General features: G+C 41.5%; 1 protein-coding gene across 13 annotated transcripts in view; it reads right to left on the bottom strand.

Annotated features, from left to right (window-relative positions):
- Positions 1–27,772, bottom strand: part of ARHGAP24 (Rho GTPase activating protein 24) — a 536,453-nt gene that overhangs the window by 46,066 nt on the left and 462,615 nt on the right. For all 13 annotated transcript variants that reach the window (XM_045019052.1, XM_045019055.1, XM_045019054.1 and 10 more), the window contains one exon: positions 132–254. In XM_045019052.1, coding sequence (XP_044874987.1) covers positions 132–254 — 123 coding nt within the window. The remainder of the gene's footprint in view (positions 1–131; positions 255–27,772) is intronic.

Here is a 27,772-nt window from a genome sequence, read left to right as displayed (position 1 = left end):
CTTGGTCCAACTATTTTAAAGCATCTGGCTCACTCACTGTTTTTTCTTCTTCACTAGGACCTAAACTTACAACAATAGAAGCCATATGTATCTTTTTCCTGTGACTCTTACATTTTCTCTCCTGGACTCACCTCCTCCAAAAGGTGCCCATATAACTCTGCGAATGGATTTCACCCAGTCCTCCATGTCATTCTGTGTGCTGGCCATAAGGAGGTATGTCTCATGATGAGCTGTCATCCGCTCTCGGTCTCCTCCTGCAACAGAAGACAATCACATATAAACTCTATCCCTTCCAGCCCAGCCAAACTCCTGCCAGCCACCTACCACCAAACTGACTGCTGGAAGCTGCGACAATGTGTAAGGATCCGAGGGTGTGGGTCCTTAGTTTTAGCAGGCCTAGAACCCAGGAGTGTGCGGGGCTGAGGTCTCGGACATTCTCTTACTGCCACCAAGGAAGACAGATGAAGCACCACCTCACTAATCTCAGATGGTCAGGCCCCACAGGAAGTCCCGTCAGGACACCAAAGGCCTGGGGCACCTGATTGGCTTGTGCCCGTTACTTAAGTGGCAGTGACCCGGGTGGGTTGTCTGAGCAATTGTGCAGGATCCCTGTTGCTTCTGCATTGGATCAGGCACTTTACATATCTCCTGTGATCTACATCCAACCCTGTTCCTGGTTCCTGCTCTGCTCCTGTCTCGTTCCTAGTTCCTGCCACATTCCTGTCCCCACTCCCAGGTCCTGCCTTGTCCCTGCTCCTTGCCTCATCTCTGGTTCCTACTCCCCTGCCTCATTCCTGACCATCGGCTCATCTCCTGGCTCCAACTCCGGTTCTGACCATTAGGCAAGACCACCTATGTCCTGGTTCCTAATACAATAGTTTGAAGTATGCAGACCTAGATACCATGGTCTAGCTATGAAAGGCAGGAATATTTATCATCAGTCAATAGTGTGAAAAGAAAACTATTAAGTTCCAAAAAGAAAGCTAGAGGACAAATGTCATCTGTAAACAAAAAACCCCATTACTGTTCTAAGAAATCTTGCACCTGTGCTAATCTGTAATCTGATACAGTTATTGGAGGTTTTGCAGAAATTATTATACACCAAGACTGAAAGTAAATTGTGCTTTTTAAAAGTATTGACAGCCACTCAATTTTTATGTTCAGGAACTAAAGATGTCATATTTGTAACAAGAACATTTGATGTACACAAGTGGTGTTGTCATTTTAAAAGCGAGGCACAGTCGTGCTATTAGCCAGCAATCCAATGGTGTACACAGCATTGATTTTGAAGGTTCTATTAGTGATCAAATGCAGAGGGAACACAAAAGCGTGGAGATAGCTTCAGGCATGCCCAATGCCTATTTAAATAACATGACTTCGGCCCATTGATAAGAGGAAGTTTGGATCCAGACCTCAGGTTCGCTGAAGTTCAGTTTGTTCAGATCTGATGTTTTGATTCAATCTCTTCTCTACATTCCTATTTTAATATAAGGAATGAAGATCTCTACCATCATTATGGCACCATAGAATACTTGATTAGGAACCTGCACAAGCTGATGGCAGAAGCCTGTGCATTCCCCAGTCCAGCTCTTTGGTCAGTGCTCCTTGATTCAGTTCAGTAGGTGGGATCTGCCCCCCAGGTGATACTGGTGAGGCGCAAAGCCATACAAATAATTAGTTTTCAGATATTTATAAAACTTTTAATTGAGCCATCTAAAAGTGCATGGAGCCAAGTAAGTGAACATGTGAACTTATTGCTCTTGCTCTTGTCCTTCCTTGCCTCATCCTCTCCCTGTTATTTCACCCTCGCCCTTTGGACCATGTCTAACACAAGACTGTCAGCTCTTTGGCACATGGCAGGGCCACCCGGGGGGGGGGGGCAAAGGGGGCAATTTGCCCCGGGCCCCGGGCTCCGCAGGGGCCCCCAAGAGAACAGCGGAGGCTCCCGCCTCCGCCCCTCTCCTGGAGCCTCAGCGCATCAAGCGCCGAGTCTCCGGCAGGGCCCCTGAGCCCCGCCCCACTCAGAGCCGTGTGGTGAGGGGGCGGGGCCGGGAGCACCGGGCTGAGCTCAGCTGCCTCTGCTCGGCGTGGAGCTCCCAGCCCCGCCCCCTCACCACGCGGCTCTGAGCGGGGCGGGGCTCAGGCCCCGCCGGCCACACGCTGCGGCTGTTCCGTCGAGGCGCTGAGACTCCGGGTGAGGAGGGAGCTGGGGGTAAGAGGCTGGGGCCGGGGCGGGGGGGAAGCGGGACCCGCCGCCGAAGCGCAGCCCGGTCTTCGGCGGCGGGGGGCCCCTTCCGTTCCGGGACCCGCCGCCAAAGTGCCCCGAAGACCCGCGGCGGGGACCCCCCCCCAGCCGAATTACCGCCGAAGACCGGGCTGCACTTCAGCGGCGGGTCCCGCTTCGGCGGTAATTCGGTGGCGGGGGGGCTCCCGCCGCGGGTCTTCGGGGCACTTCGGCGGCGGGTCCCGGAACGGAAGGGCCCCCCGCCGCCGAAGACCCCGGGCCCCCAGAATCCTCTGGGCGGCCCTGGCACATGGACTCTGGCTTTCTGTGTGTCCTGTAAAGAGCCTTGCACTTCTGGATACTGTAAAAACAATAGGATTGTTTCTTACTAGGCATTTCTCCAGGGCCTACAAAAATAGGGTCCTGATCTCAGCTGTGGCTTCTAGGCATGACTAATACAAATAAATAATAGTCTGTGATTTGGACTATATATAGTACATGATTGTACATATGACCAAATTACACCCAAGTGAATGCAGAGGCTAGATTTACTTTTAGGATTCCTGGCTAAAGATAAAGCGCACTCAAGCTTCACTCTCAGGGAATACACTGTCACCAAAGTCTTCCATTAAATATGGAGTCTAATTGCAGTGATAAAATATAATACAAATATTACTCTTTATAAAGAGCACCTTTCCCACCAAGGTGCTCTGAGTGCTGCGCAATAATTTAAAATATAATGTACTTTAAAATGTCACAATGTCAGTAGAGTAAACAGGAGTTACTGAAAGAGGAGCAGAGCTCTGGAGAGGAATTGATATTTTATTAGAGAAAATGAATAGTCACAACATTTCATTTTTGATAATATTCTGAATCACCAACCAAAAGCACAGGCACAAAATATGGACCTTCTATATTGCCTTGCATCTTGTATGATTTACACAGCTGTCCAGTGAGCACATTCTACACACACTTTGCACAGATGGATATAACAACAGAAGATGCAAGGCAGTGGAAAATCAGGCCCTTTAACTGTTCCCTACAGTTTCCATCCTTTTTCAGTGTTAGTAATTTGGCTATGTGACAAAAAACGCCTTCCTTTTGGCCAGTCCCAGGGTAGCTAAAGCATGAGAAGGAACAGCTGTCATTCCTTCTCCTTCCCTCTTACTGACTCACACACACACACAGAGCATATGATGCGGTGAAGGTTTTAAAGTTGCAAAGGACTGGAATAAGAAGATGCATTTTTGACCCATTAAAATACAACATGAGATGAGCACAGAAGTGCCATTCTAAGCCTGAAGCATTAATTACTCATTTTGCCCAAAGGACGGTTTACAGAATATACAGCAATATTCTGCTCTGTCACCAATGCTCAGCCAGGAACAGCCCTGACACTGAATGCAAATGACAGCTGCTTCAATATGTTCCCAGCTAGCGGTGAAAAAAAGTGATAAGCACTATTGACCATTATTGCTGCTACCCACTTGGTACTCTATCCCTGAGAATGGTGCCAGTGTCTAGTTTTTGACGTTGATTTTTATTTGGTTCTCCACTGTCAATCAAAGGATGTCAGTGCGTTATATTTATTACACAAGCAGACATTTAACTTGCAAATGCTAAACAGCAAAACCAAACCACAGAAACCATGCATCAGTCTGCTAGAATGTTCCAAAATTCCAGCTTTGCATCTGAACTCCCTTCAAGGGTGCACGGTGTCCAGAGGCCAGAAACTGGATTCAAGGCCCCAGATTCAAGCCCACTTCTCTAGAGCCAAAATCAGGAGCCTCTCTTTATTTTTTGGGTCTGATGCAGAAATTCGTAAGGTCTCTTCTTATTTTGGCCTTCCCAGAGGATGTGGACCAGACAGTAGAAATCTTTCAAGAACAGCTAGTATGTTCCATCATTCAAAAGGCAGCAAATCACATTGTATCAGCTGGTCCATGATATTTACTTAATCTGTGGCTGAAATCTCATGAGAATTAGGCATCATTACATGCAACCCCAAATACCAGATCTGAATCTTTCTAAGCACTGACCCCAGCCCCAACTGAGATTTAGAGCTGACCAGAACCACTTAGCCAAAATATATAGACTAGGTATTGAACATGGAATATAATATATATCTCCTAGAGCTTTGTTACATGATTTAAAGCAGGGGTAGGCAACCTATGGCACGCGTGCCGAAGTCGGCACTCGAGCTGATTTTCAGTGGCACTCGTGCTACCTGGATCCTGGCCATTGGTCCGGGGGGCTCTGCATTTTAATTTAATTTTAAATGAAGCTTCTTAAACATTTAAAAAACCTTAATTACTTTACATACAACAATAGTTTAGTTATATATTATAGACTTATAGAAAGAGACCTTCTAAAAATGTTAAAATGTATTACTGGCATGCGAAACCTTAAATTAGAGTGAATAAATGAAGACTCGGCACACCACTTCTGAAAGGTTGCCAACCCCTGATTTAAACAAAATAATGCCCCCACCAAAACACCGAATTGTATTACTCTGCACCTGATCATTGCAAAGTATTTATAGAGAGATTTTCCTCCTAAAGAATTTAAAGTATTTTACATTTCACCTAGCACTGAAATTCAGCCATTTCTGTATTGGAACATATCTTGTGTTTAACAATGCACTGCAAAAACTACACAACAGTTTAGGATAGGAAGTGAAGTATGCAGCTGAAAGGAGAAAGAGAGGGTGGGAAATTTCTTATACATAGGCAGAATATAATCACCTGAATGGAATTTGAATTTCTTACTGTATTAGGCTTAGACTTGAGTGTTTTTGTTTTATTTTGCTTGGTAATTTACTTTGTTCTGTCTGTTATTACTTGGAACCACTTAAAATCTACTTTTTATATTTAATCAAATCACCTTTTACTTATTAATTAACCCAGCGCAAGAATTAATACCTGGGGGAGCAAACAGCTGTGCATCTCTCTCTATCAGTGTTATAGAGGTCGAACAATTTATGAGTTTACCCTGTATACGCTTTATACAGAGTAAAACGGATTTATTTGGGGTTTGGATCCCATCAGGAACTGGGTATCTGGGTGTTGGAGACAGGAGCACTTCTTAAGCTGTTTTCAGTTCAGCCTGCAGCTTTTGGGGGACATGGTTCAGACCTGGGTCTGTGTTTGTAACAGGCTAGCATGTCTGGCACAACCAGGCAAGGTACTGACTAGTGCCAGAAGTCCAGACACCTCATTTACACCATTCCAGAGTAGCACTCCAAACAACAGACTTGATTAAATATCCATTTAGCTAACATACAATTAATCTGTGTTTGTTTAACTTCATAATGAAGGAAAGCATAAGATATCCTTGGTCAGATGCTAAGCTAGAGAAAATCAGCAAAGATTCACTGAGCTCAAAGGAGTTTACACCAGCTGAGGATCTGTCCCCCTTGATGTTTGGTACATCCTTTGTGTGCTGCAATATTGGGACTTTTATGCTTATCTTCCCTGTGAATAAATTATTATTTATATAGTGCTACAAGTTTGCATGATGCTTCAAAAAAAGATATTTGTGAATACACTGGCATTTATTTGTTTGATGTAGGACTGTAAATGCTGGTTTATGTAGGGATAATATTTAAAATACAGGCAAACCCTGATAATCTGAACAGCTCAGAAGATGTATCTAAAATTCAGAAAATAAGAATTTCAGATCATAGATATTTGGACAAAGAAAATTATGGTTACATAGGACATTTCCAACTTTTCAATAATCTGATTTTATCCATATAAAGATTTTTAGAGTTGCTGAGCAACCATAGGTCCTAATTATTTCAAGAGATGTCTCAGGGGATCAGCACCTCTGAAAATACCCAATATTAGGCACCCGAATTTTGAAAATGGTGCCTTATACTAACAGGTCACTAAGGCTGCACATGCACCCTTAACTCTGTTCATTATACGGTGTAATTACATGATTGCATAGGGACAGATTATGCCTTTACAGCACAATCTCTCACTGAGCTCACATTGGAAGCACAAAAGTTGCACAATCATTTCAAAGGCTGCAGCTTATTCATCTCTCCCAGGCTGGCAAACTCCAGGGCCTGATGAAGGCGGGCAGGGTGGGAAACAGCAGCCGTGCCCATTATCCTGTCTCTCCTCCCACAAAACTCTGTGCTTGCCTGACTACAGAGACAGGCCCTTGTCCACTCAGGGGAAAGCTGCAGTTTGCACAACCATCATACACATCCTACTCCTTCGCATCTCTGTGCCAGGACCAGGGCTAGTCTGGCCCATACTGTTTCTTAAAGATATACTGTATCATCATGCCTTTTGCAACCCTAATATTCTCTTTTTTGGATTGAATCAGAGTCAGATTTATGAAAGCAATCTAGAATTTCAACTTGGAATGGAAAAGGTGAAATTGCCCTACCCTATGTTCAGTCCTGTATCTCGGACAGGTCAGATTCCCTCCCCTCTCTTTCCATTAGCAATGACTTATGGGTTTTCCCTCCTGGCCCATTCACTGGCTGTGTAAATAGTAAATAAAGAATGCTGCTGTGCTTCTTGATCAAGTCTGCCTGTAACCACTCGAACCCATGCTGGGCGCAGCTTTGTGCAGTGAGCCGGCGCTGCTTGGATCTGAGCTAGGCAGAATATTTTAGGAACTTCTGCCAGCTAACAGGAAAAAAACCCAAAACACATGCACATAATTAAAATCAGGAGAGCTATGATTCCTGGAGGGACAGGAAATGGGACAGCCTTTATTTGCTTACTCAACATTGCACTATACCCTTTGAAAAAAATGAAGAGGTGCTTACTCAATTTAATGGGTGGTTGATTCCTAAAACATCAACCTAAACAGCTTTCCTGCATTTTCCCCACTGTCAAGTAAACATGGGAAGTACATAAAATTCTTATCCAACCAAGTAAACCAGGACTTTATCATAATACATTCTTGTTCGTTGAACTGTCTCTTTGTCTTTCTCCCACCCACAAATGAGCAAACTTTCAGGGGACCAGGCCTTGTTTATGCTCTATTTGAACTGCATCACCTTTCCTCTACTCAAAGTGCTAATCAAGCTGATTTCACCTTGAAAGACACCCTCAGTTTTCTGCTCATTAGCATCGTGGATTTATTGCTAACTGTAGTTCTTTGCTTCTTGCAAATGGAATACACGGGGATTGATCTCCACCATTTTTAAAAGAGAATTTCCCCTCAGGAGAAACATCAAAACTAGGATTAACATGACTTTTTTTTTTAACTAAAAATAACATGGCCAACCTCAAAAATATATTCCACATTCTAATAGAAAAATGTTGGAGCCATTTGTAAGGTGAAGTTGTTTCCTATTTTCTGTGCATTTCTTTCAGTTTAAAAGCCCAAACCCCAGTTTTGAAAATGGAGATGTTAGAGACAGCTGAGAATTAAGGGTGACACAGCTGGATTCTGTGCCACATTTTAGGCTACTTATTATCACCACATTTTAGGTTTCTGAAGAAAATACTGAATAATTGTAGCCTTTAATGTTTCTCATATGAGCATCTATGCACTGGATTTTGTCCATATATAGGCATTCATATGGGAGCTGCTGGGTGCTCAGCAACTTTGAAAATCAAGCTATTTATTTAGATGCCTAACTTTAGATACTCATCTTTTACAATCTTGCCTCTACACACTTCCCTCCGCCCCCTCCCTCCCTCCATTTATATTTTATTTTTGGCCTTGAGATCCCATCTTTCTTTCAATTAGCTTTGGCCTTAATGTGCCTCAGGACTTTCTTCCAGGTAAGGCTCATCACTTCTGTATGTATGTGTTGATTAATGCCCATCTTTTCTTCCTCATTTCCTTCCATATCACCTGAAGTCTGCTGATGCATCCATACTCCACCATAGAAGGAGTGCCTAGTTTTGTACCAATCTTTCTTTACAGAAGATACTGCTCAATACAAATAGCTAGATGGTCAACAGATTCTATGCATCTCCCTGTTGGTAATTTGTTTAGCTCTTCAGAGTCTGAGCCTTTCGAAAATGTCACCTGTGGAAAATGTGTCTCATCTTTTTCCCTTTGTTCCATATGGCAGCCACTTCCTTACTCTATACAGGATGCCAAGATAACGGTTGTTTACCAGTTCAGGTCTCTGATTAACTTTTCTCAATAGCAAAATAACTGATAGCCATGACAGGAATTCATGGCTCACTTTTCAGTCCATTTTGTTTACTGCTCCTTGAATCTTCCCATCTGCTGCAAACTAGCTTCCCAGAAAAATACAATATTTCATCTCTGATTTATCTGGATATGCAAGCTTCTGTTTCTTTCTTCCTTCCTCCTCTCTTTGTCCTAGGGTGACCAGACAGCAAGTGTGAAAAATCAGGACAGGGGGTGGGGCGTAATAGGAGCCTGTATGAGAAAAAGACCCCAAAATCAGGACTGTCCTTATAAAATTGGGACATCTGGTCAACCTACTTTGTCCTTCATCAGCTTTGATTTCACAGCATTTATATTCATGCTTATTGGTCTGGACCATGAATCACCTCTTCATGTTATAGAGGTTACTAGATTAGAGTACAAGAATGTCACTGCAAAGTCAAGACCAATGAGCTCTTCCCCTTTATTCTGATGTAGTTCCAAGATTTTTTAAAATAATCCAATGCACAAAGTAACACTTATGACCTCAGCACTGATTTCACACCAGTCTACAATAGTTTAACCACAGCAACTTGACATGCCGCACTGATTATGTACTAATGAAAACCAATTTAGCCATGATTGTGTTTGTTCACTGGGTGATGACACTGCAAACTAAGGTTGTCATCTACACTACAAATATAAGCGGGTCGGGTGACCCATTTACAACAGATGGTCTCATCGACACTGTGAATTTTAAACATGTTGTAACATGGGAATTGCCAGACTGAATCAAGCCCAAGGTCCATTTGTCCTGTATCCTGTCTGAGACAGTGCCACTTTGGAGGAAGGTGTAAGAACCTCCTCAGAAGGCAGATGTGGGACAATCTGTTCCCAACATTAGATCTCATCTTGATCCCCAATAGTTAGAGATTGGCTCAAGTCCTATAGTATTAATTATCCCAGCTGCAGGGAAGACAAAGTCTAAATTAAAGATCTTTCTTTAGAGCAGGCTAGGCTGAGCCATTCATGTGTGTCTCAGGTAAACCATGGCTGAAAGAACAGAGACAGACAGCTACTCCAAGTTTATGGTGTTTTTGAATCACTTGAGTGACAGACAAAGATGTGTCCTTGCGGTAGGTGTTGGGTGGGGGAATGAGACTCAAGTTTTGCACAGGAGTTGTGATTGAGCTGTGTGATTTTACTGGAGCTATTAATTCTGTTTTAATGCTTAGCTACTACTTTTGCTGTTTTGCCCATCTTTGATCCAAGCAATATCAGGAATTATGTGGATCCTGTAAATTAAAGTAGACTGCAAAAATATATCTGCCCTCAGTTTGCATCCACTCACTTCTCTCTCACCAAACAATCAACCCACTCCAGAAGGCCAAACCCTTCTTGCCCACTCAGAGGTTGGAAAAAATGAAAACCACAAGTAAAATATATATATGTGGAGAGCTGTGAATTAACAGAAGCCCTGGCACAACTGCTGAGATTGACCTTATTTATTTTTTCATTAATTCTCATGAGAAACAGACCTGGCCAGTGTAACACCTGTGCAGTAACAGTAGTTTTAATTTTCCCTACCACTCCTCTTTATCTTGGTGCTTGTAGTGCCTCCCCCAGAGCACATCTTTTCTAAGTACATTATATTTTAAATACTTTTATATGTAGCCTAATACTATCCCATTATTTCCTTTCACTTGACTAACTTAAAAAAGAAACATTTTTGATCTCGTATCTTATAAACTTCTACTAACTTGACTACTTATTAGCAGACAAATACAGAGAGTCTTATTGTAGCAATCGGGGACTCTGCTCCAGTTGACAGACAAACAGAGGGAAGAAATAGTTCACTATGTGTATGAATCCTATAGGATGTGGAAGGGTTTCTGTGGTTGTGTTTCAGAAATGTGTCAGGAGGAAGCGATGCTGTGAAAAAGTGGAGCTGTGAAGGCAGAAAGATACCGACAAAGCAAAGAGAGAGTCCTGGAGCAACCTGGGGAGGTGACAATGGATCAGAGAGGCTGTGAAGAGCTGAGGAAACAAAAGCTGGAGAGAATTGGAGAACATGAGATAGCATTGGAGGGGCCTGGGATTTGAGATAAAGTATCAGAGGCACCAGAGAGGCAAGGAAAACAGAAAAACAGCAAACAAAGCTGCCTGGAGGAATTAAGGGCTCAATCCTGCAAGCTGCTGAGCAACTCCTGGAGGTGCTAAGTGTCTTTATCTCTCACTGATTTCAGAGGGAATTGAGAACACTCATCACCAGTATTGTCAACCTTAAGCATTCAAAACTTCAGAGTCAAGCCCTTAAAAATTTGGAGAATGACTTAAAAATAATGAGATTTTTAGAGAGAATAAATGTTGGGTTCTCCTTATTTGCTTTGTGGTTTTGAGCCTTGAGGATTCATATTTTCAACCTTTTCTCCACAACCATGTGGGCAGAAACTTTCATAAAACAAGTAAGCTGAGGGTCTCATGAAATCATCTGGCTCCAGGAGACAGGGCTTTAAGAAAAACTCCAAATATTGCAAGGCTTGTGCTAAAATGAGAGTTGTCAATGCTGCTGCACCATATAGTATCCAGCCCTGAGATGGAGGGAGAGTGAAAGTAAGTTGCTGAGATCAAAGCCTGGAGTAGTAGAAGAAAGCCCAGAAAGAAAGAGCACTGAAAATGAGGAGACAGGCACTAGAAGAGCAGTGGTGGCCTACTAAGCATAGAGGCCCAGGTGAAGGACCCAAGGAGCTCACAAAATGGGGAAAAGTAAAGATTGCTCATTTGTCATGTCTAGCTATTTCTAAGTATAACTTGCCTTTTCATTGCAATAAATATTCACCTAATTTTGTACACTAAATTTCTTCCTTTCCCTTTAAATGACACAGACCGTGTGACTTGTGGTGAACTCCTGTATCTATACCACCTTGTGCTGTGATGGTATCTGATCTCATAAACCACAAAGGGTCAGACCTACTTAGATTCTGGGCAGGGACACCTCAATGGAGAAGCTAGGCTGTTCCAAAAAGTGGAGCAGATTGGAGAGCTGGGTGGAAAATTAATGCATGAATTCTGCATCTTTCTGTTATTCATGAACAGATTACAATTTTCTCAAAATTTGCCATGCAATTTTCACTAATAATTCTGGGTCTGCAACTCATTCACTATAGTTTACTGAAAGTAATCTGCTTATCAATATTGAACTGTTCTAACTGAATCCATAGGTCACATGGTGCATTTCTATTCCCTGAGCATAACTCTTAGGTTTCTGGTGCAATACTTGTGCTTTGTGTCTTTTAACTTTCCCTGTCTCTGAATATTCTGTAATACTCACATAAAATCTGAGTTTTCCTCGATGGGCCTGATTCACCTTTGTGTTGTTCCAGTTTTAAGTCAGCGGTGTAAAACTGGAGTATCTCAGGGTTAAATCATATATATAGTTTTCCTTTCCCTACCCAAAAAACTGAGCACTTGAGGATCTTTGGATAAAAGCTGAGGAGTCTATGACTCTCCCCTTCTAATGGAAGAATCAGAAATTCTGCTCTGCTGCAGCCACTGAATTGTTCAGGTCAAGCTACAATGACCTACAGCTCTCCCCCTTAAGTTTGTAAATGTTCCTCAATAATAACTGAAAACAAGGGACTATTCACTAACATTTCTACACTCATACATATGCGTGTGTGAGGAGACAGCAAGCAAGATACCAAGAATCTGAGGTGTATGTGGAGCAGACTTTACTATGGACAGTGTTTTGTATATCTTCGTGACTACATCGAACGTTTACTGTAGTGATAGGCATCTTTGAATTCTGTTCAATCGGCAAATCCATCTAGAGAGAGCCAGATGCTATAAAACATCAATAATTATTGTTACTATTTCATTTCTAAGCATTTTCAAAAGTTGTACCCTAAAATTAGGAAATACTTCTTGTTACTTATTCTTTTCCAAGTCTCAGCTGGTATGAGATTCTGCTGCTAGTATTCAGACTTGCCAGCTATTATTCAGCATTTGCCTCTATAGCAAAAAGAATATCACAGCGTAGGGGAGGAATGAATGAAAGTCACAGCTGTGCTTTCTGAATATTGTCTTACCAGTGCTGGTGACTCTGAATGTAATATTTACAACTGGGTTTTGGACAGTCTGTTATTCTGAGTTCCATTAAACTGAATTACCTCTAAATCCTTGATGACAGGTAAGAGATTGGGCTGAGACAGATACACAAATTATAACTTCAGTTATTTTCATCAGAATGACTGTGTTATTTACTCGACTCCTGTTCAGTTCTCAGTGCATTTTGTCAGTCACAAGGCAATAAGCAAGTAGAGACAGCCAATGTATAAGCCAATCTAACTTAAACCTTGTGTATTACTAACATCATTGCCAGCAAGAACACTGGTTTCAATAGGCACAGTTTCTAAACAATTTACTGTTTTACCCAATCACTATGTCAGCTACACATTTTCTTCCAATGCAGCACTAATAAACCTTATAGAACAAGGGTAATTAAAATTATTGTTACTATGGTAAAGGCACAGATCTTTAAAGACCTGCAGTTTTACTATGACAAATGTTTACTGTTCAGATTCATTGCATCCAAGCTGTTCTTTTGTATTAGTAATCCTGAGCAACAGTCCTCTGCATTAGAGATGCTGTAATTTCATGTGAGCACCCATGGAGTAGTCTAGCGTAAGTGCCTACATGACAAAAGCCTCGTAATAGCAGGTCATTCCCTACTGGGCGATACACTCCATCACGATTTGCCATTCACAGCCTGCTTGGGAAACAGCCGGATACTTGAAACAGGAGAGGGAATTGTAAGCATGCATGAAGCTGTGAAGTGACTGCCATTAGACCCCTCACACTAAGGTCTGATTCAGGAATCATTTGGAAATGGATCTGTAACACAAAGTAAATAACCTATGCTGGTAGCCTCCTACTTAGGTACAACGGTTATTGCTAGGGTGACCAGATGTCCCAATTTTATAGGGATAGTCCCGATATTTGGGGCTTTTTTTTAATATGGGCTCCTATTACCCCCACCCCCTGTCCCGATTTTTCACACTTGGGTCTGGTCACCCTAGTTATACCTGCAGTCCTGAATCCCCAGAATGAATTATAGAGTAAGGTAATAATAACAAGGCTTTAATTATTAGGCAGCACAGCCACATATCAAGATGCTCAGGGTACTGCATAAGCAGTTATGACAAGCCATTAACAATGGATAGATAAAAACACTGGAACTGTGTTAATAAATCAGAACGAGTAGGGTTGGGGCAGGGGGTTGGGGTGTGGGAGAGGGTTAGGGGCGCAGAGTCCCGGTGATGTTTATTGCAACTCCTGAGAAGCAGTCACCAGGTACCTGCAGCCCCTAGATGTATGGGTGGCCAGAGAAGTTCTGCATGCTGCCCCTGCCCTCAGAGCCGGTTCTGCAGTTCCCACTGGCCAGGACCCAGGACCAGTGGGAGCTGCAGGGGTGGCACCTGCAGGTGTGAGTGCAGTGCGTGGAGCCTCCCTGTCCGCCAATGCATCTAGGGGCTGCAGGGACCTGCAGCCAGAACCGTCCCTTGAGTAGGGCGAAATGGGGCGACCACCCAGGCCCCACACTTTGGGGGGCCCCGTGCTCCGATAAAATCGGGACTATCCCGATATTTAGCACTTTGTACCACGTCCCGACTGATGTACGACCAGGATGCCATTTGTCCCAATATTCAGGTGAGGAGGCGGGTGGGGAGGTGGGGTGGTGGGTGAGCGAGGTGAGGAGTCGAACAGGGAGGCAAGTGGCAGGGAGGCGGGCAGGCGAGCAGGGAGGAGAGCGGTGGTTGGGCAGATGGGGGGGGGAAGAGTGTGTGCCAGATGGATGGCGAGGAGACTAGCGGGGAGGCAAACGGTGGGCAGGTGGGTGAGGAGGTAAATGGCAGGTGGGTTGGTGGCTGGTGAGGAGGCAAGCAGCAGACAGGTGGGTGGACGGCAAGGGGACTAGCAGGGAGGCTAATTTGTCCTGGGCCTCTCACCCCACTAGGGACAGCCTTGCCTGCGGCTGCCTCTGGGAACCATGTGGAGCTCGGGCAGGCAGGGAGGGAGCCCTGGGCCCCTGCTGCACCGCCGACTGCCCTTTTAACGGCCTGGTCAGCAGTGCCGACTGGAGCCACCAGGGTCCCTTTTCAACCGGGGGTTCTGGTTGAAAACTGGACACCGGGCAACCCGACTTGTTCTGTTTAGACTCTTCCTTGTTTCTCTCCTCTTCTGTGAGACCCTGCTATTGCCACTACACGTGACTCGGTCCTATCTTTTTCTCTCCTAGTCCCATTCCCAAACATAGAAATTTCCTCTTCCAACTCTCCATCTCTCTTTTACTTAAAGGGACAAGACTCAAACCATTCTATTTACTATATTGATAGCCGCATATATTAAAAGGCCATCACTCCATATGTTCCTCATTACAGGTCTATATTTAACAAGCCCATAGGGCAATGGCACACATCATTGCTTTTCTGGTTAATCAGTGTCTCAAACAGCTCAGAGGTACTCTTGTTTGTCACTTTGAAAAACTCTTGCTGGGAGGTTGAAAACTTTTACTAGTGTTGTGAAAAGGCTTGTAATGCATAACCAGATTCAATTTAATTGAATTTCATAGTTCTGCTGTTCTACTGATAGGATTTTCAGACATTTTCAGAACATTTTACAAAGTTTTCTATGTGCACTAGTGATTTCCCTTTCTGCTTATGCTAGATTTGTGTGAAACTACACTGGATTTTTTTTACTGATTGTTCAATCTTTTTGTTTTTTAAACCTGCAGCTTTACCTGCAATTCCCTTCCTTCTCTCCCACAGTCAGAGAGAAGCTGAGCTCACAAAAGCAAGTAGAGATTTCAAAAACTCAATTTCAATCACTTAACCCATAACCTTAAATAAATCAGATTTCTTCAAAGCTCTGATGGCAAAGATCCTATAACAGAATCCAGCAAAATATCTTAACGTTAACATGAAGCCTAAGAGCCAATATCACAGCAAACTGTTTACGAAAACTGTTTGCTATAAACATTATATTGCACCCAGTATTAATCAAGTGTTACAGCTACTGTAGGGCAACAGAGAAGAGGCTCAGTGGAAGCAAAAATGAACAAGATTGGCTCAAGACAATTGGTCTTTCAATCACGTCTGTTGTGATGGACCCTTGTGGTATTTTTGCTTGTGGTGAGAATCACAGCACATTAAATCAATCAAGTCAGTATAGCCAAAACCAGACCCATTTTTCTAAATCCTCACCCTGAACTTTCAGGATTGGAAGAAATAGCACCAGTTACAGCCCAAGCATTTTAGTACACAGTGGCCCCATCACTGTACCATGGGCATCTGCCAAGTATATGGGCATCTGCCAAGTATTTAAAAATAAAACCAACAACCATCTCTCTCTTGCTTCCAAGTCTATGGAAGAAATCCCTTTGTTACTACTCTTCAACAATAATATATGCACATGCTCTATATTGAGGAAAAGATGACTCAAAGGATTACCAAGCATTCAAGCATTATGATTTAGACCTGGGGTAGGCAACCTATGGCACGCGTGCCGAAGGCGGCACACGAGCTGATTTTCAGTGGCACTCACACTGCCCGGGTCCTGGCCACCGGTCCGGGGGGCTCTGCATTTTAATTTAATTTTAAATGAAGCTTCGTAAACATTTTAAAAACCTAATTTACTTTACATACAGTTTAGTTATATATTATAGACTTATAGAAAGAGACCTTCTAAAAACATTAAAATGTATGACTGGCACACGAAAGCTTAAATTAGAGTGAATAAATGAAGACTCGGCACACCACTTCTGAAAGTTGCCAACCCCTGATTTAGACTCTCCCAAAATAATGAAACTAACTTAAAAAAGATATACGGTATTATACATTTTGGATACTTTTGATCTGCCTTCTGCTATTTTAACCACTCAGGTACTCTTTCAAGCTTTTCTCTGCAACTGCGAGCGCTAGAAACTTACTTTTCTAAAAAATGAGATGTTCGTATAAATATATGAGCTGGATAAAGAATGCAAAACTCGTGATAAAAATCATGAGCATCGACAACAATGAAGATATGAAATGTGAACATGGGAGGCCTATGGTAATTCTTAGCTCTGGAATAAATGAGTTTCTTAGTCTAGGTTCTGCTCCTTTGAAGGTTGCGTCATAAAATCATCCTCTGATGGTCCACAGTTTCCTGGTTCCAATGGAATGTAGCTATTGCATGAGGTTGTGATGGGAAAGGCCATCTCTTAGGTAGATGGGGAAATCCCATGGAGGATCAGGACAGAAGACTTGACTTCAAAGAGGAGCCAGTGCAGAGAGAGAAACACTGGTGTGGTATGCTCAAAGCAATCTGTGTTGCTCAACAGACTGGCTACTGTGTATTCTACCAGTTGGAGATTCTTTAGGACAAGATGTTTCATGTCTATGTATGAGTTCCAATAATCAAGCTGAGAGTGGATCACTGTGCCTAGGTTTGGCACCCTCTAATGGCCAGTTGTAGTCTCAATTGGGTGTCTTTTCTTGCTACTTGAGTATTCAATAGCAGTGACGGGTCCAAAAGAATGTCAAGGAAGCAGTTAAATTTACCAAAATGAGGGCAGGTGCCCCCAATAGTGGGGAATTATATAGAGGAGGTAGCATCTCCTGAGCACTGGGGTTTGATTATACAAGAGAAGGATTATAGATTTTTTTTTAAATGCCATTATGTTTATCAGTTAGAAACAGGTCCCGATTGAATTGTCCAATCTACCCAGCGGATAACTTGTGACTATTAAAATAGTGTTAGTTTTTCAGTGCCTAGTTTTAAAAATGTTGATGTTCTTGCCTATTGAATTTATTTTTTGGATTAGTCTTTCAAATAATAGTGCAGTTTGTGGATAAACAAGGTTTTCTATTTTCCGTCTAGGGAAAGTAATATTCCAGTAATGGCTGGCTATGTTTTTAATGCAAGTTCTCTTTTTTGGTGCCCACACATCATGTCAGTGAACATGAAGGGCTCAATGCCACCTTTCCCTTTAAACACCTGTAATTGGTTGACAACTGAAGTTTTATTTCTGCAATGAAGATTTTGTCCCAGAAGAAAGGCTACATATAAGGAGCAAGATTTTTAAAAGTGACTTGTGATTTTGGTTGCCTCCATTTTTGATTACCATTTAGACACCTTAAAGGGGCCTGATTTTCAGAAAATGCTAAGCGTCCACCATCTTAAAATCAAATCCCTGGAAAGCGTCTCAAGTTGCATACCAAAAATCACAAGTAAGGCATTTTTAGAGAACCTCAAACCCACAATTTCTACATGAGAGTCTCTCCAGACTAGTGGTCAAACCTGGGAACAGCCAAAAAGATTTGACTTGGACAATGCTCCTTCAAGAGCCATTTAAGGGAGAGAGAGAAAGCAGATCGAGTTCACTGGTCCACACACACCCATCATCATAAAAAGAGGCCTGGGAGAAGCTGTGATCTCTACCCAAAGAGATGCTGCAGAAGACAGAGTGGGCTCTGTGTTGGCAATGAGCGAGCTCCTCAGACCTTATGCTGCTGGTAAACAGATACACAGTTACAAAATCCCTTTTTTATTTTTATTCTTGTTCATCACAGCAATATATCTTGCATTAGAGTCTAGTGCAAGAACTAATTTGAAATGGATTATCTTAAAATGTCAGCTCCTCGGTGCATGTTTGTATTGTATTGCAGCTGGTGGAAGACTTATGGTAAGAAAAGGTCCACAGCCTAAGGAAAGTGTGAACTTAGCCAAAGAGACTAGGGTGACTTATCAATATCCATCACATTCAGTCAGCTACTTTGGCAAGCCAAGATACTAAAGAAGTTACAAGAGAGCTGAGTTTGCCCCAGGTGACCTTTCAGATTTGCAGAATCTAACAAGACAGACATTCAAGGAGCTCATAATCATTTCAACTGTCAACAAACACTCATTAAGCTATCTGTGCTTCACTAATATGAAATACTGAACCTTTTTGATAACAATCTCGATTGTATCTTGCAAGCTTGGACATAATTTTGTCTGCACAATGCAGCAGAACAACAGCAGCAACAAAACTGATTTAATATAAACAACTTTGAACAGCTAGGTTCTGGTGCTCGCTTCTTAGAAACCAGCCAGAAGAAATAATAATGAAAAACACTTTTTGATTATGAGCTTATTTCCTTGTATAATTAAACTGTCAAATTACTGCTGCCAGCTATAATTGGATCTAGCCCTTTTAATGGTTTCAGCTTGTCTGGGCTGGTGTCCCCACTATCAATCTCATATTGACAAGCAGATAGTATTTTTTTTAAAGCTGACAGTTAAAACAAAAGTGCTCCAAACAGTATTAATATGCTGTATTTCTTTTTTAAAAAGTCAAAGAAAGATGCTATTTTTAAAAACTCGATAGACAAGATATCTTTCTTTTTCTTACCAACCTTCAGAGAAAAACAGGTCAGTTCATCTCACCTATATACAGTTGATCTTCCACCTCGAAGAATTTTAGAGTCAAACTCTTATGCAGGTGTTGAGTTGCATTTCCAAACTTTATGTATAACTGAAATTGAAATTGTGCACTGAGTTGGGTACAAACATAAATATACTGGTGGGAATTTGTGAGAGCAACCAACCACTTCAGTTCATATCTGATTTCAAACACACTAATAAATAGCAATAATAGTTCTGTCTTACATTATACATCTTTCATCACAAAGAATTAAATTGTTTTTCAAACACAGCAAACACATACTTTACACAGGCATCATTTCAGCCACTAGTGAAATACAGCAGCTGTTTAATAATGCAAAGGCACATTAAACAACAGTTTATAAAAGAAATTGAAGAAGATTGAAACTGGAGGGCAAATTTAGATAGGCAGAATATAATTACTCAATTTAAAATCTGGCCAGGACACCAGAATTAAAGGTCTTGGATCTTTTAAAAAGTGACATGAGATCTTCAGCAACCAGGTCAGGAGGTTTATTTTACAACTCATGCAACACAACAACTGTTAACACCATGCTGGGCATTTGTTCAGCCCGGAATCAGAAGGAAGACTGACACAGAATTGATGACCAACATCATTGTCTGGCCACCTTAAGTGATTCTTGGAGCTTTGAGGTTCAAGTGCCGATTTGGCCTGGATTCTGAGATCTGACAAGATCGGGCCATAGTCCATTATTATTACCGGTTATTTATAGAGCACCAAAAGTGTGCTGTGTGTTCTGCAAATGTTCATGGATCACTACACATGTAATAGGGAAGCTGAATTTGGTTATCTATCCCTGAACATATGGAACACACAGTTATTGGTAGTCTGAATGGCTATTTTTTAGATTCTCCAGTAACAGGACAAATGTTAAAATTAATTTCAATATGTGAATTTAGAGTGAACAGATCCGTGCAAAAATAGGAACAAAGAATGTTCCTGTGTTTGGTGTTTTCAGTGTAATACCTGATTCTCCATCAAACTTGATACTTTACAGATAATACTAATGCCCTTTTCAGACTTCTTAGGTTGTTGCTGTGACTCTCAATAAAAGGAATCTGCCACAGGGCCAGCTGTGGGGAAGAAATTGATCTGTAAGGGTATATCTACACTGCAATAAAAAAACCCACACCACCAAGTTTCAGAGCCCAGGTCAGCTGACTCAGGCTTGTAGGGTTTCGGCTACCTGGCTACAGGTCTAAAAACTGCAGTATAGAGGCTGAGGATGGAGCCTGGGCTCTGAGACCTTCCCCCATTGCCAGGTTTCAGAGCCCGGGTTCCAGCCCAAACCCAAACTTCTAGACTGCAATTTTATAGCCCCACAGGCTGAGCTGTGTGAGCCCACATCAGCTAGCTCAGGCTGGCTCTGGTCATCCTGCAGGTGTTTTTATTACAGTGTAGACATACCCTAAGTTTTGTTTCTTAGCCACAGCATTTGTTTCTATTTCCTTGATAGAGTCTTAACTGAGCTCAGCCTCTATATGCCAAAGAGAGAAACTGAAACATTTTCAATAAAAAAGCAACAGCTGAAAGCTTCTTAATTACTTATAGTCACCAGAGGCCATCTGTGAACACTCAGGAATCAATTCTGCTGAGATGAAAGACTTTAGGGTACAATTTGCAAAAGCTCTTAAGTGACTTAGGAGCGTAACTTCCATTTACAAAAGTGACTTAGGAACCTAAATCATATTGACTTTTCATGAGCCATAGGCTCTTAAGGCCAGGAGCTGTAAAGGTATTTAAGTGCTGCTGCTCTTAGGTTACAGTGCCTAACTGATTTAGGAGCCTACATCTAATTTCCAAAAGGGATTTGGGCATTTGGGAGCCAAAATCCCATTGATAGGCAATGGGATTTATGCTAAGTGCCCAAGTCCATTTTGAAAAATGAACTTGTAAATCCCTTAGGCGCTTTTGAAAATTTTACCTTTTGTAAAACAGTGTCTTTGTGTACAAGGGCCTGAACCAAAACCTAAGATCTGAATTCTGGACCTGGATTTCATATCTAAATTTTCATATCTTCAAGGGTCACAACCAAAATTCCGGGATGTAGATACTCCCAAACTTGTCTGTACAAAGTCGAATTCCAAGTCCAGCCTCTCCAGATGTTGAGGTGACCAGATCTGGCTCACCGTGCAGACAGGTATGAGCTGTGAATGTGGAGATGTACTTGGATGTGAAGTTTTGGTTACGGCCCATCCCTAGGTTTTTGCTAAGAACATGAAGTTTAAACTAAGAGCCCGGCATCATTGGAGGCCGTACCTTTTGTGGAATCTAAAAGAAACCTACTAACAGCTAGAGAGTTACCAAAAACAAATCCCAAACACGCCATCACAAGGAGCCTAAGGCTTTGATTTAATAATTTAGCCCAGATCTCAGGCTGCATTGAAGCCAATTCACACCATGCAATGAAGCCAACACAAAGCAGTCCTAACCTGGGTGGCCAGTCATGGGATCTGTACAGATGGATCCTCTGATACTGGTTAAAAAGCAACACGGACAAAAATGGTAAATTAATCTACACAGGAAACCGATTAATGTTAGGCAGGAGGCTAGATTTAACAAAAAGTGGTTGAAAGGTAAATAAATTCAGGAAATATTTTGGGTTGGTTTATAATTTTGTTTCCCTTCACTTTCTTGTTTATAGAATTAAATGGTTTCTCTAGAACAACACTCAAGGACACTGAAAAGGACACTTGGGGATATGGCTAAGGCACTCACATACAGTGATGATGGCCATGATAAAGCCACCTAAACGGAATGGGAGAAAACAAAATCAAACAAAAAACAGAAGTAGAAGATCTGTAAGAGCATTTTGACGGAACAACTTGATATTGCAATTACTTGCCTTCCTCCTCCTCGCTCATGAATGGTGGATGGCTTCTGGTTATCTCGCATTGTAACTACCATATTCTGAATGCCTCTATTTTTAAATGGATAAATAATATTAATTTGTTTTGGCAACTGCAGCATGGGTACCAATGAAATATGAGATGTCAGATAACAATACTCTTGATCATACAGGCTACAATTAGAGAATGAGGTCATGCATCTTTTTGTAACAATATTTGCTTTTTTGAATAGAAGAATGTTTGCCATTTCCTGTATCTTTTCATCCTATATATTTCACCAAAACTAGTTTAATCAAAGAGAGATATCTACTAAAGACTTCAGACCAAATTCGCAACAGGCTTCTGAGTGTGCAACTCTATTGAGGCCAGTGGAATTGCAACTCCTTACACCAGTGAATTTGGCTTGATATGTTCATTTTAAATAAAATGTGTTTCTATAACAAAAAATAAATTCCTCAAGTAGAGAGGAACTTAGTGGTTTCTCTTTGCAAGAATTGTTTTCAAGAGTTTGCACTGCTTAAAGTTCTGTTTTGAAAAATTCAGAACTCAACTCGGCCAAAAACATTAAATTTCATGTGACTTGGGTTAAAATCCTATGAAACCACAAAGTTCCTTAGGGTTTCCAAGGAAATCCATAAATTGGTACAGGTTCACCACAGATGTATAAAAGCTTGGTGACCTCCTTTGGGCATGCAAATATTAATGTCTATTATATTATCCACTTCAAGGACCTGCAGTTTCAATCCTCTGCTACCTCTTGTACATGTATACACATACACACGCTTTTTCTCTTTGTGTGTTCATTAACACTTGCACATGTCATTTAAAGAGTGTAATAGTAGCACATACGTGCATGTTAGCACCAGTTCCATTTTGTGGGACAAATGATTTGTACAAGTATTGCACTAATACAAGGACTCACACAAACATTAACAGTATTAGCAGGTGATTACACCAACTGCAAGCATGAGTATATGTATGTGCAAATTGATTGTGCACCTCAGCACCTTGCTGAAAATGTATCCCCACATAGCCGCAATTCATTTTTTCATTAAGTTCTTTGAAGCGGTCAACAAAGGGGGACAAGGGAGATCCAGTGGACATAGTGTACTTAGATTTCCAGAAAGCCTTTGACAAGGTCTCTCATCAAAGGCTCTTACGTAAATTAAGTTGTCATGGGATAAGAGGGAAGATCCTTTCATGGTTTGAGAACTGGTTAAAAGACGGGGAACAAAGGGTAGGAATAAATGGTAAATTTTCAGAATGGAGAGGGGTAACTAGTGGTGTTCCCCAAGGGTCAGTCCTAGGACCAATCTTATTCAACTTATTCATAAATGATCTGGAGAAAGTGGTAATCAGTGAGGTGGCAAAGTTTGCAGATGATACTAAACTGCTCAAGATAGTTAAGACCAAAGCAGACTGTGAAGAATTTCAAAAAGATCTCACAAAACTAAGTGATTGGGCAACAAAATGGCAAATTTAATATGGATAAATATAAAGTAATGCACATTGGAAAAAATAACCCCAACTATACACACAATATGATGGGGGCTAATTTAGCTACAACGATTCAGGAAAGAGATCTTGGAATCATCGTGGATAGTTCTCTGAAGACGTCCATGCAGTGTGCAGCAGCAGTCAAAAAAGCAAAAAGGATGTTAGGAATCATTAAAAAAGGGAGAGAGAATAAGACGGAGAATATTTTATTGCCCTTATATAAATCCATGGTACGCCCACATCTTGAATACTGCATACAGATGTGGTCTCCTCATCTCAAAAAAGATACACTGGCATTAGAAAAGGTTCAGAGAAGGGCAACTAAAATGATTAGGGGTTTGGAACGGGTCCCATATGAGGAGAGATTAAAGAGGCTAGGACTTTTCAGCTTGGAAAAGAGACTATGGGGGGATATGATAGAGGTGTATATAAAATCATGAGTGGTGTAGAGAAAGTGAATAAGGAAAAGTTATTTACTTGTTCCCATAATATAAGAACTAGAGGCCACCAAATAAAATTAATGGGCAGCAGGTTTAAAACAAATAAAAGGAAGTTCTTCTTCACAAAGCACACAGTCAACCTGTGGAACTCCTTGCCTGTGAAGGTTGTGAAGCCTAAGACTATAACAGGGTTTAAAAGAGAACTAGATACATTCACGGAGGTTAAGTCCATTAACGGCTATTAGCCAGGAGGGGTAAGGAATGGTGTCCCTAGCCTCTGTTTGTCAGAGGGTGGAGATGGATGGCAGAAGAGAGCGCACTTGCTCATTACCTGTTCTGTTCACTCCCTCTAGGACACCTGGCATAGGTCACTGTCGGTAGACAGGATACTGGGCTGGATGGACCTTTGGTCTGACCCAGTACGTCCGTTCTTATGTTCTGAAGCATCAATAAATGCACATAATAAGTAAGATCAATTGGAGAACAGTTTTGTGAGACAACTATTTTTTTCCTCTAAAAATCATCCTCATTATGTAAGTTAGAATAGATGAGACAAAAGTTACATGCAGCCTAGAGCCACTTGAGCCTTGATTCATCTCTGGTTTGTTCCTTTTTTAAAAAGTCTAGTGATGTGCGAAGCAATCATTCAATGACCAAATTAATCAGCGACAACCTGAAAAAAACTGGCAGATTATTGACACACACTCAGCAAACATTCACTAGCATTGAAGAGACAACATCTACCCTGCACACAATCATTAACCCTCACAGGCAGAATAGAGCCTGAACCAGAGGAAAGGTTACTTGGGCTGGAATTTCAAAGGGGCCCAAAGGAGTTATCTGACCAGCTCCAATTGACTGTCAGTTGGTGTTGGGCCCTTAACTCTCAAACTCCTTTGAAAATCCCCTCCTTTGGCTCACCACCAACATGACCGCAGTTTAAAGCACTTCCTAATCTTCCCAAGATGCAGAACACACCTATGCAGACCCAGCAAGTTAACATGGGTTTGTGATATATTACGCATCTAACAGGAAAGGGTGAATAATTTCACATGAAGAAAAAATATTTTAGTGATGTTAAATAGGGTTCTCAAACAATTACTCTGAAACGCTAGATAATGAAATGGAGAATGGGATTCTTTCTATGGAATTTTTAAACAGCCCTGTATATGTTAATAGAGGATCACTCTTCTGTAAGAGACTTTAAAATTTCAATAAAAAGGTTATCACTCACCATTCTTATTATTCATATTGTGGTAGCACCCAAAGGCCTCAGTAAAAAGGAGCACCCCCTTAGGGAGGGATGGGCACTGTACAATCTGAGAGCAAGACAAGGTCCCTGCCCTGAGAAAAAGGCTTTATCATAAGGGCAGAAATGGAAATGCTGAAATAATAGTTTATTATAGTTAAACATTTGCCAACTGGTACAACAACTTTACCACTGATTCATCCTATCTGAAGTATAAGGGGAAACTGTGACATTTCAGATAGCACTATATATGATGGCAAATGCTGATATTTTTGAATGGTCACCACCATCAGAAAGACATTTGTCACAGTATTCATGATGTGGCCAGAACTGGGAAATACCAGAAACTTCATGAGAGAGCCTGTTCTTGACAGATTTCCAGCATGATGTCTAGAACTCAGAGGCTAGGACAAGTTTCAGATAAGCATGCGAACTGTTTGATGCTTGTCCAAACCAAACCTCCGAACCTTTTGAAGTACACCTGACTGCTCACAAAAGAGCAGGGGGAGGGTAAACCTGGAGAATGTGGCACTCTGAACCGAAGCGAGGAATGTGCAGGTATGGGAACACTCGAGAACTGGACAGAAATAACTTTAAGTCTGAAACAGTAACTTACAGTACAGTCTCCTTTTCTTCTTTGACTGTCCAACCGTTACCCAGTAAAGTCCCCCCAATCACGTTAAAGGGTCCAATCATCTCCTCCACACTATTAGTATTCCTGCCTCTCACTCCTCCTCATGCTTCACTGTCAGCATGAATTGTGCTCCTGTTCTGTCAGACAAGAGCCACAATGAATAGTCCCATCTCCCCACACCTCTCCCCTCCCAATGGTCCAGTTTGGAACAGTAACAATCCCTATCCATTTTAAGTTTCCCATCCAAACAGAACACTCAGTTTAACATAGTTTTAAACATTAATACAGAATAGGGATATAATTAACCTTTATATAAATACATACCCACACAAAACATATTCTTCCTTGTTCTTACAATGGTATGAATTCCAACCACAACCATGATGAACTCCAAAATTACATGATCAATTTCTGCTGTGGTTCTCAAGTGCATACATTATCTGCTTGCATTACCAAGCATACACCCAACACCTGATAAAGTCCTGGACATTTGTGTTTCTGCAACACTGGAAAAAGTTATGACTTCTAAGAAAAAAAAACTGCATTGCTGGCCAGAAGGTTGAAAATTCATGATTTTGGCAAATGGAGAGAAACGAGAAATTGGTTTTCACCTAAAATTATTTTGCTATGGCAAAAAACACTGTTGGAAAAAACCAACACAACACCTGAAGCCAAAACATTTTTTTTGATAGGCTAGATTCACTCCCTGCTGGAACAGGAAGGGAAAAATTGCAATTCCCTGCACCACATCAAGACCTTCTATGTCAATTATTTTTATCTGAAGCAAATTCTTAAACATACAAGAATATAAGGGTTTATAAAGGAAAGTGTTACACAATCTCTGTGCCTTCACTGTAGACTTAACTCGAGTTATCTGCACTTGAGTTACTTGAATACCAGCAGCCATATTATGAAATAATACTCAAGCTGCTGTGTACACAGCTTGTGTGTGGCACATCTCATAGTTCTTTGCACTGCAGTAAACTGAGACACTTTATGAATTCTTTCCCAGTGAATTCTGGAAGAACTTGTCTGTCCTTTCTGGCTACATAGGACTGTGGGAAGGCATTGGCGGACTAGCAGCACTCAAGTGAAGCTAGCCTAAGTCCATATTGCAGAGCGGACATATTAGCAGCTCACGAGTTTTTGCTAACTCAAGCTTTAGTCTATCTATCCCTCTCCCCTTCCCCTCCCACCCAACTTGAGTTAAAAGCACCACCACACTAAAACTGAGGCTGTGTGTCGACAAGAGCTAAATTATCCGAGTTAACTTTTCTGTGAAGACAAGCCCCAAGAGAGACAAATGCACAACAATGAAACTCATCTCAATGAGCAGCATAGCATCTCACAATGTTAATACAACTGTATTCAACTTTCCAGTGGTGTCAGATTTCTAGAACACTGTGCATCATTAAAAACTGGAAGTCAAAGCCTAGTGAGGAAAATAGAAAGGAGTATAAATGCTGGTAAGTCAAGTGTAAAAGTATAATAAGGCAGGACAAGGAAGAATTTGAAGAGCATCTAGCTAAAGACATAAAAACTAACAGCAAATATGGCAGGAAGCTTGCTAAACAATCAGAGGAACCACTGAATAATCAAGGTGCTAAAGGACCACTCAAGAAAGACAAGGTCATTGCAGAGAAGCTAAATGAATTCTTTGCATTGGTCTTGCACACACCTGAGCATTTCTTTTTAAGAGACAAATCTGAGGAATTGTCCCAGATTCATGTGTCAACAGAGAAGGTTTTGGAACAAATTGATAAATTAAACAGTAATAAGTCACCAGAAATGGATGGCATTTACCCAAGAGTTCTGATGAAACTCAAATATGAAACTGCAGAACTATTAACTGTGGTATGTAACCTACTGCTTAAACCAGCCTCTGTTCCAGATGACTGGAGGGTAGCTGATAAAACACCTTTAAAAAAAAGGTTCCCGATGTGATCCTGGCACTTACAGGCCAATAAGCCTAACTTCAGTACCAGGCAAAGGTACTGGCTGAAACTATAGTAAAGAACAGAATTATCAGCAACATAAATGAAAGTAATATGTTAGTGAAGAGTCAACATGGCTTTTGAAAAGGGAAATCATTGCTCACCAATCTATTACAATTCTTTGAGGGTGTCAACAAGCATGTGGACATGGGCAATCCAGTGGAAACATTGTACTTGGCCTTTCATAAAGCCTTTGACAAGCTCCCTCACTAAAAGCTCTTAAGCAAAGTAGGCAGTCATGGGACTGGAGGGAAAGCCCTCTCATGGATCAGTAACTGGTTAGAAGATGGGAAACAAAGGATA

This window comes from Mauremys mutica, chromosome 5, assembly GCF_020497125.1.
Source record: "Mauremys mutica isolate MM-2020 ecotype Southern chromosome 5, ASM2049712v1, whole genome shotgun sequence".
In the NCBI taxonomy this organism is placed as follows: domain Eukaryota; kingdom Metazoa; phylum Chordata; order Testudines; family Geoemydidae; genus Mauremys; species Mauremys mutica.
The sequence above is the reverse complement of the archived record's forward strand: the minus strand, read 5'-3'. Positions and strand labels throughout refer to the sequence as shown.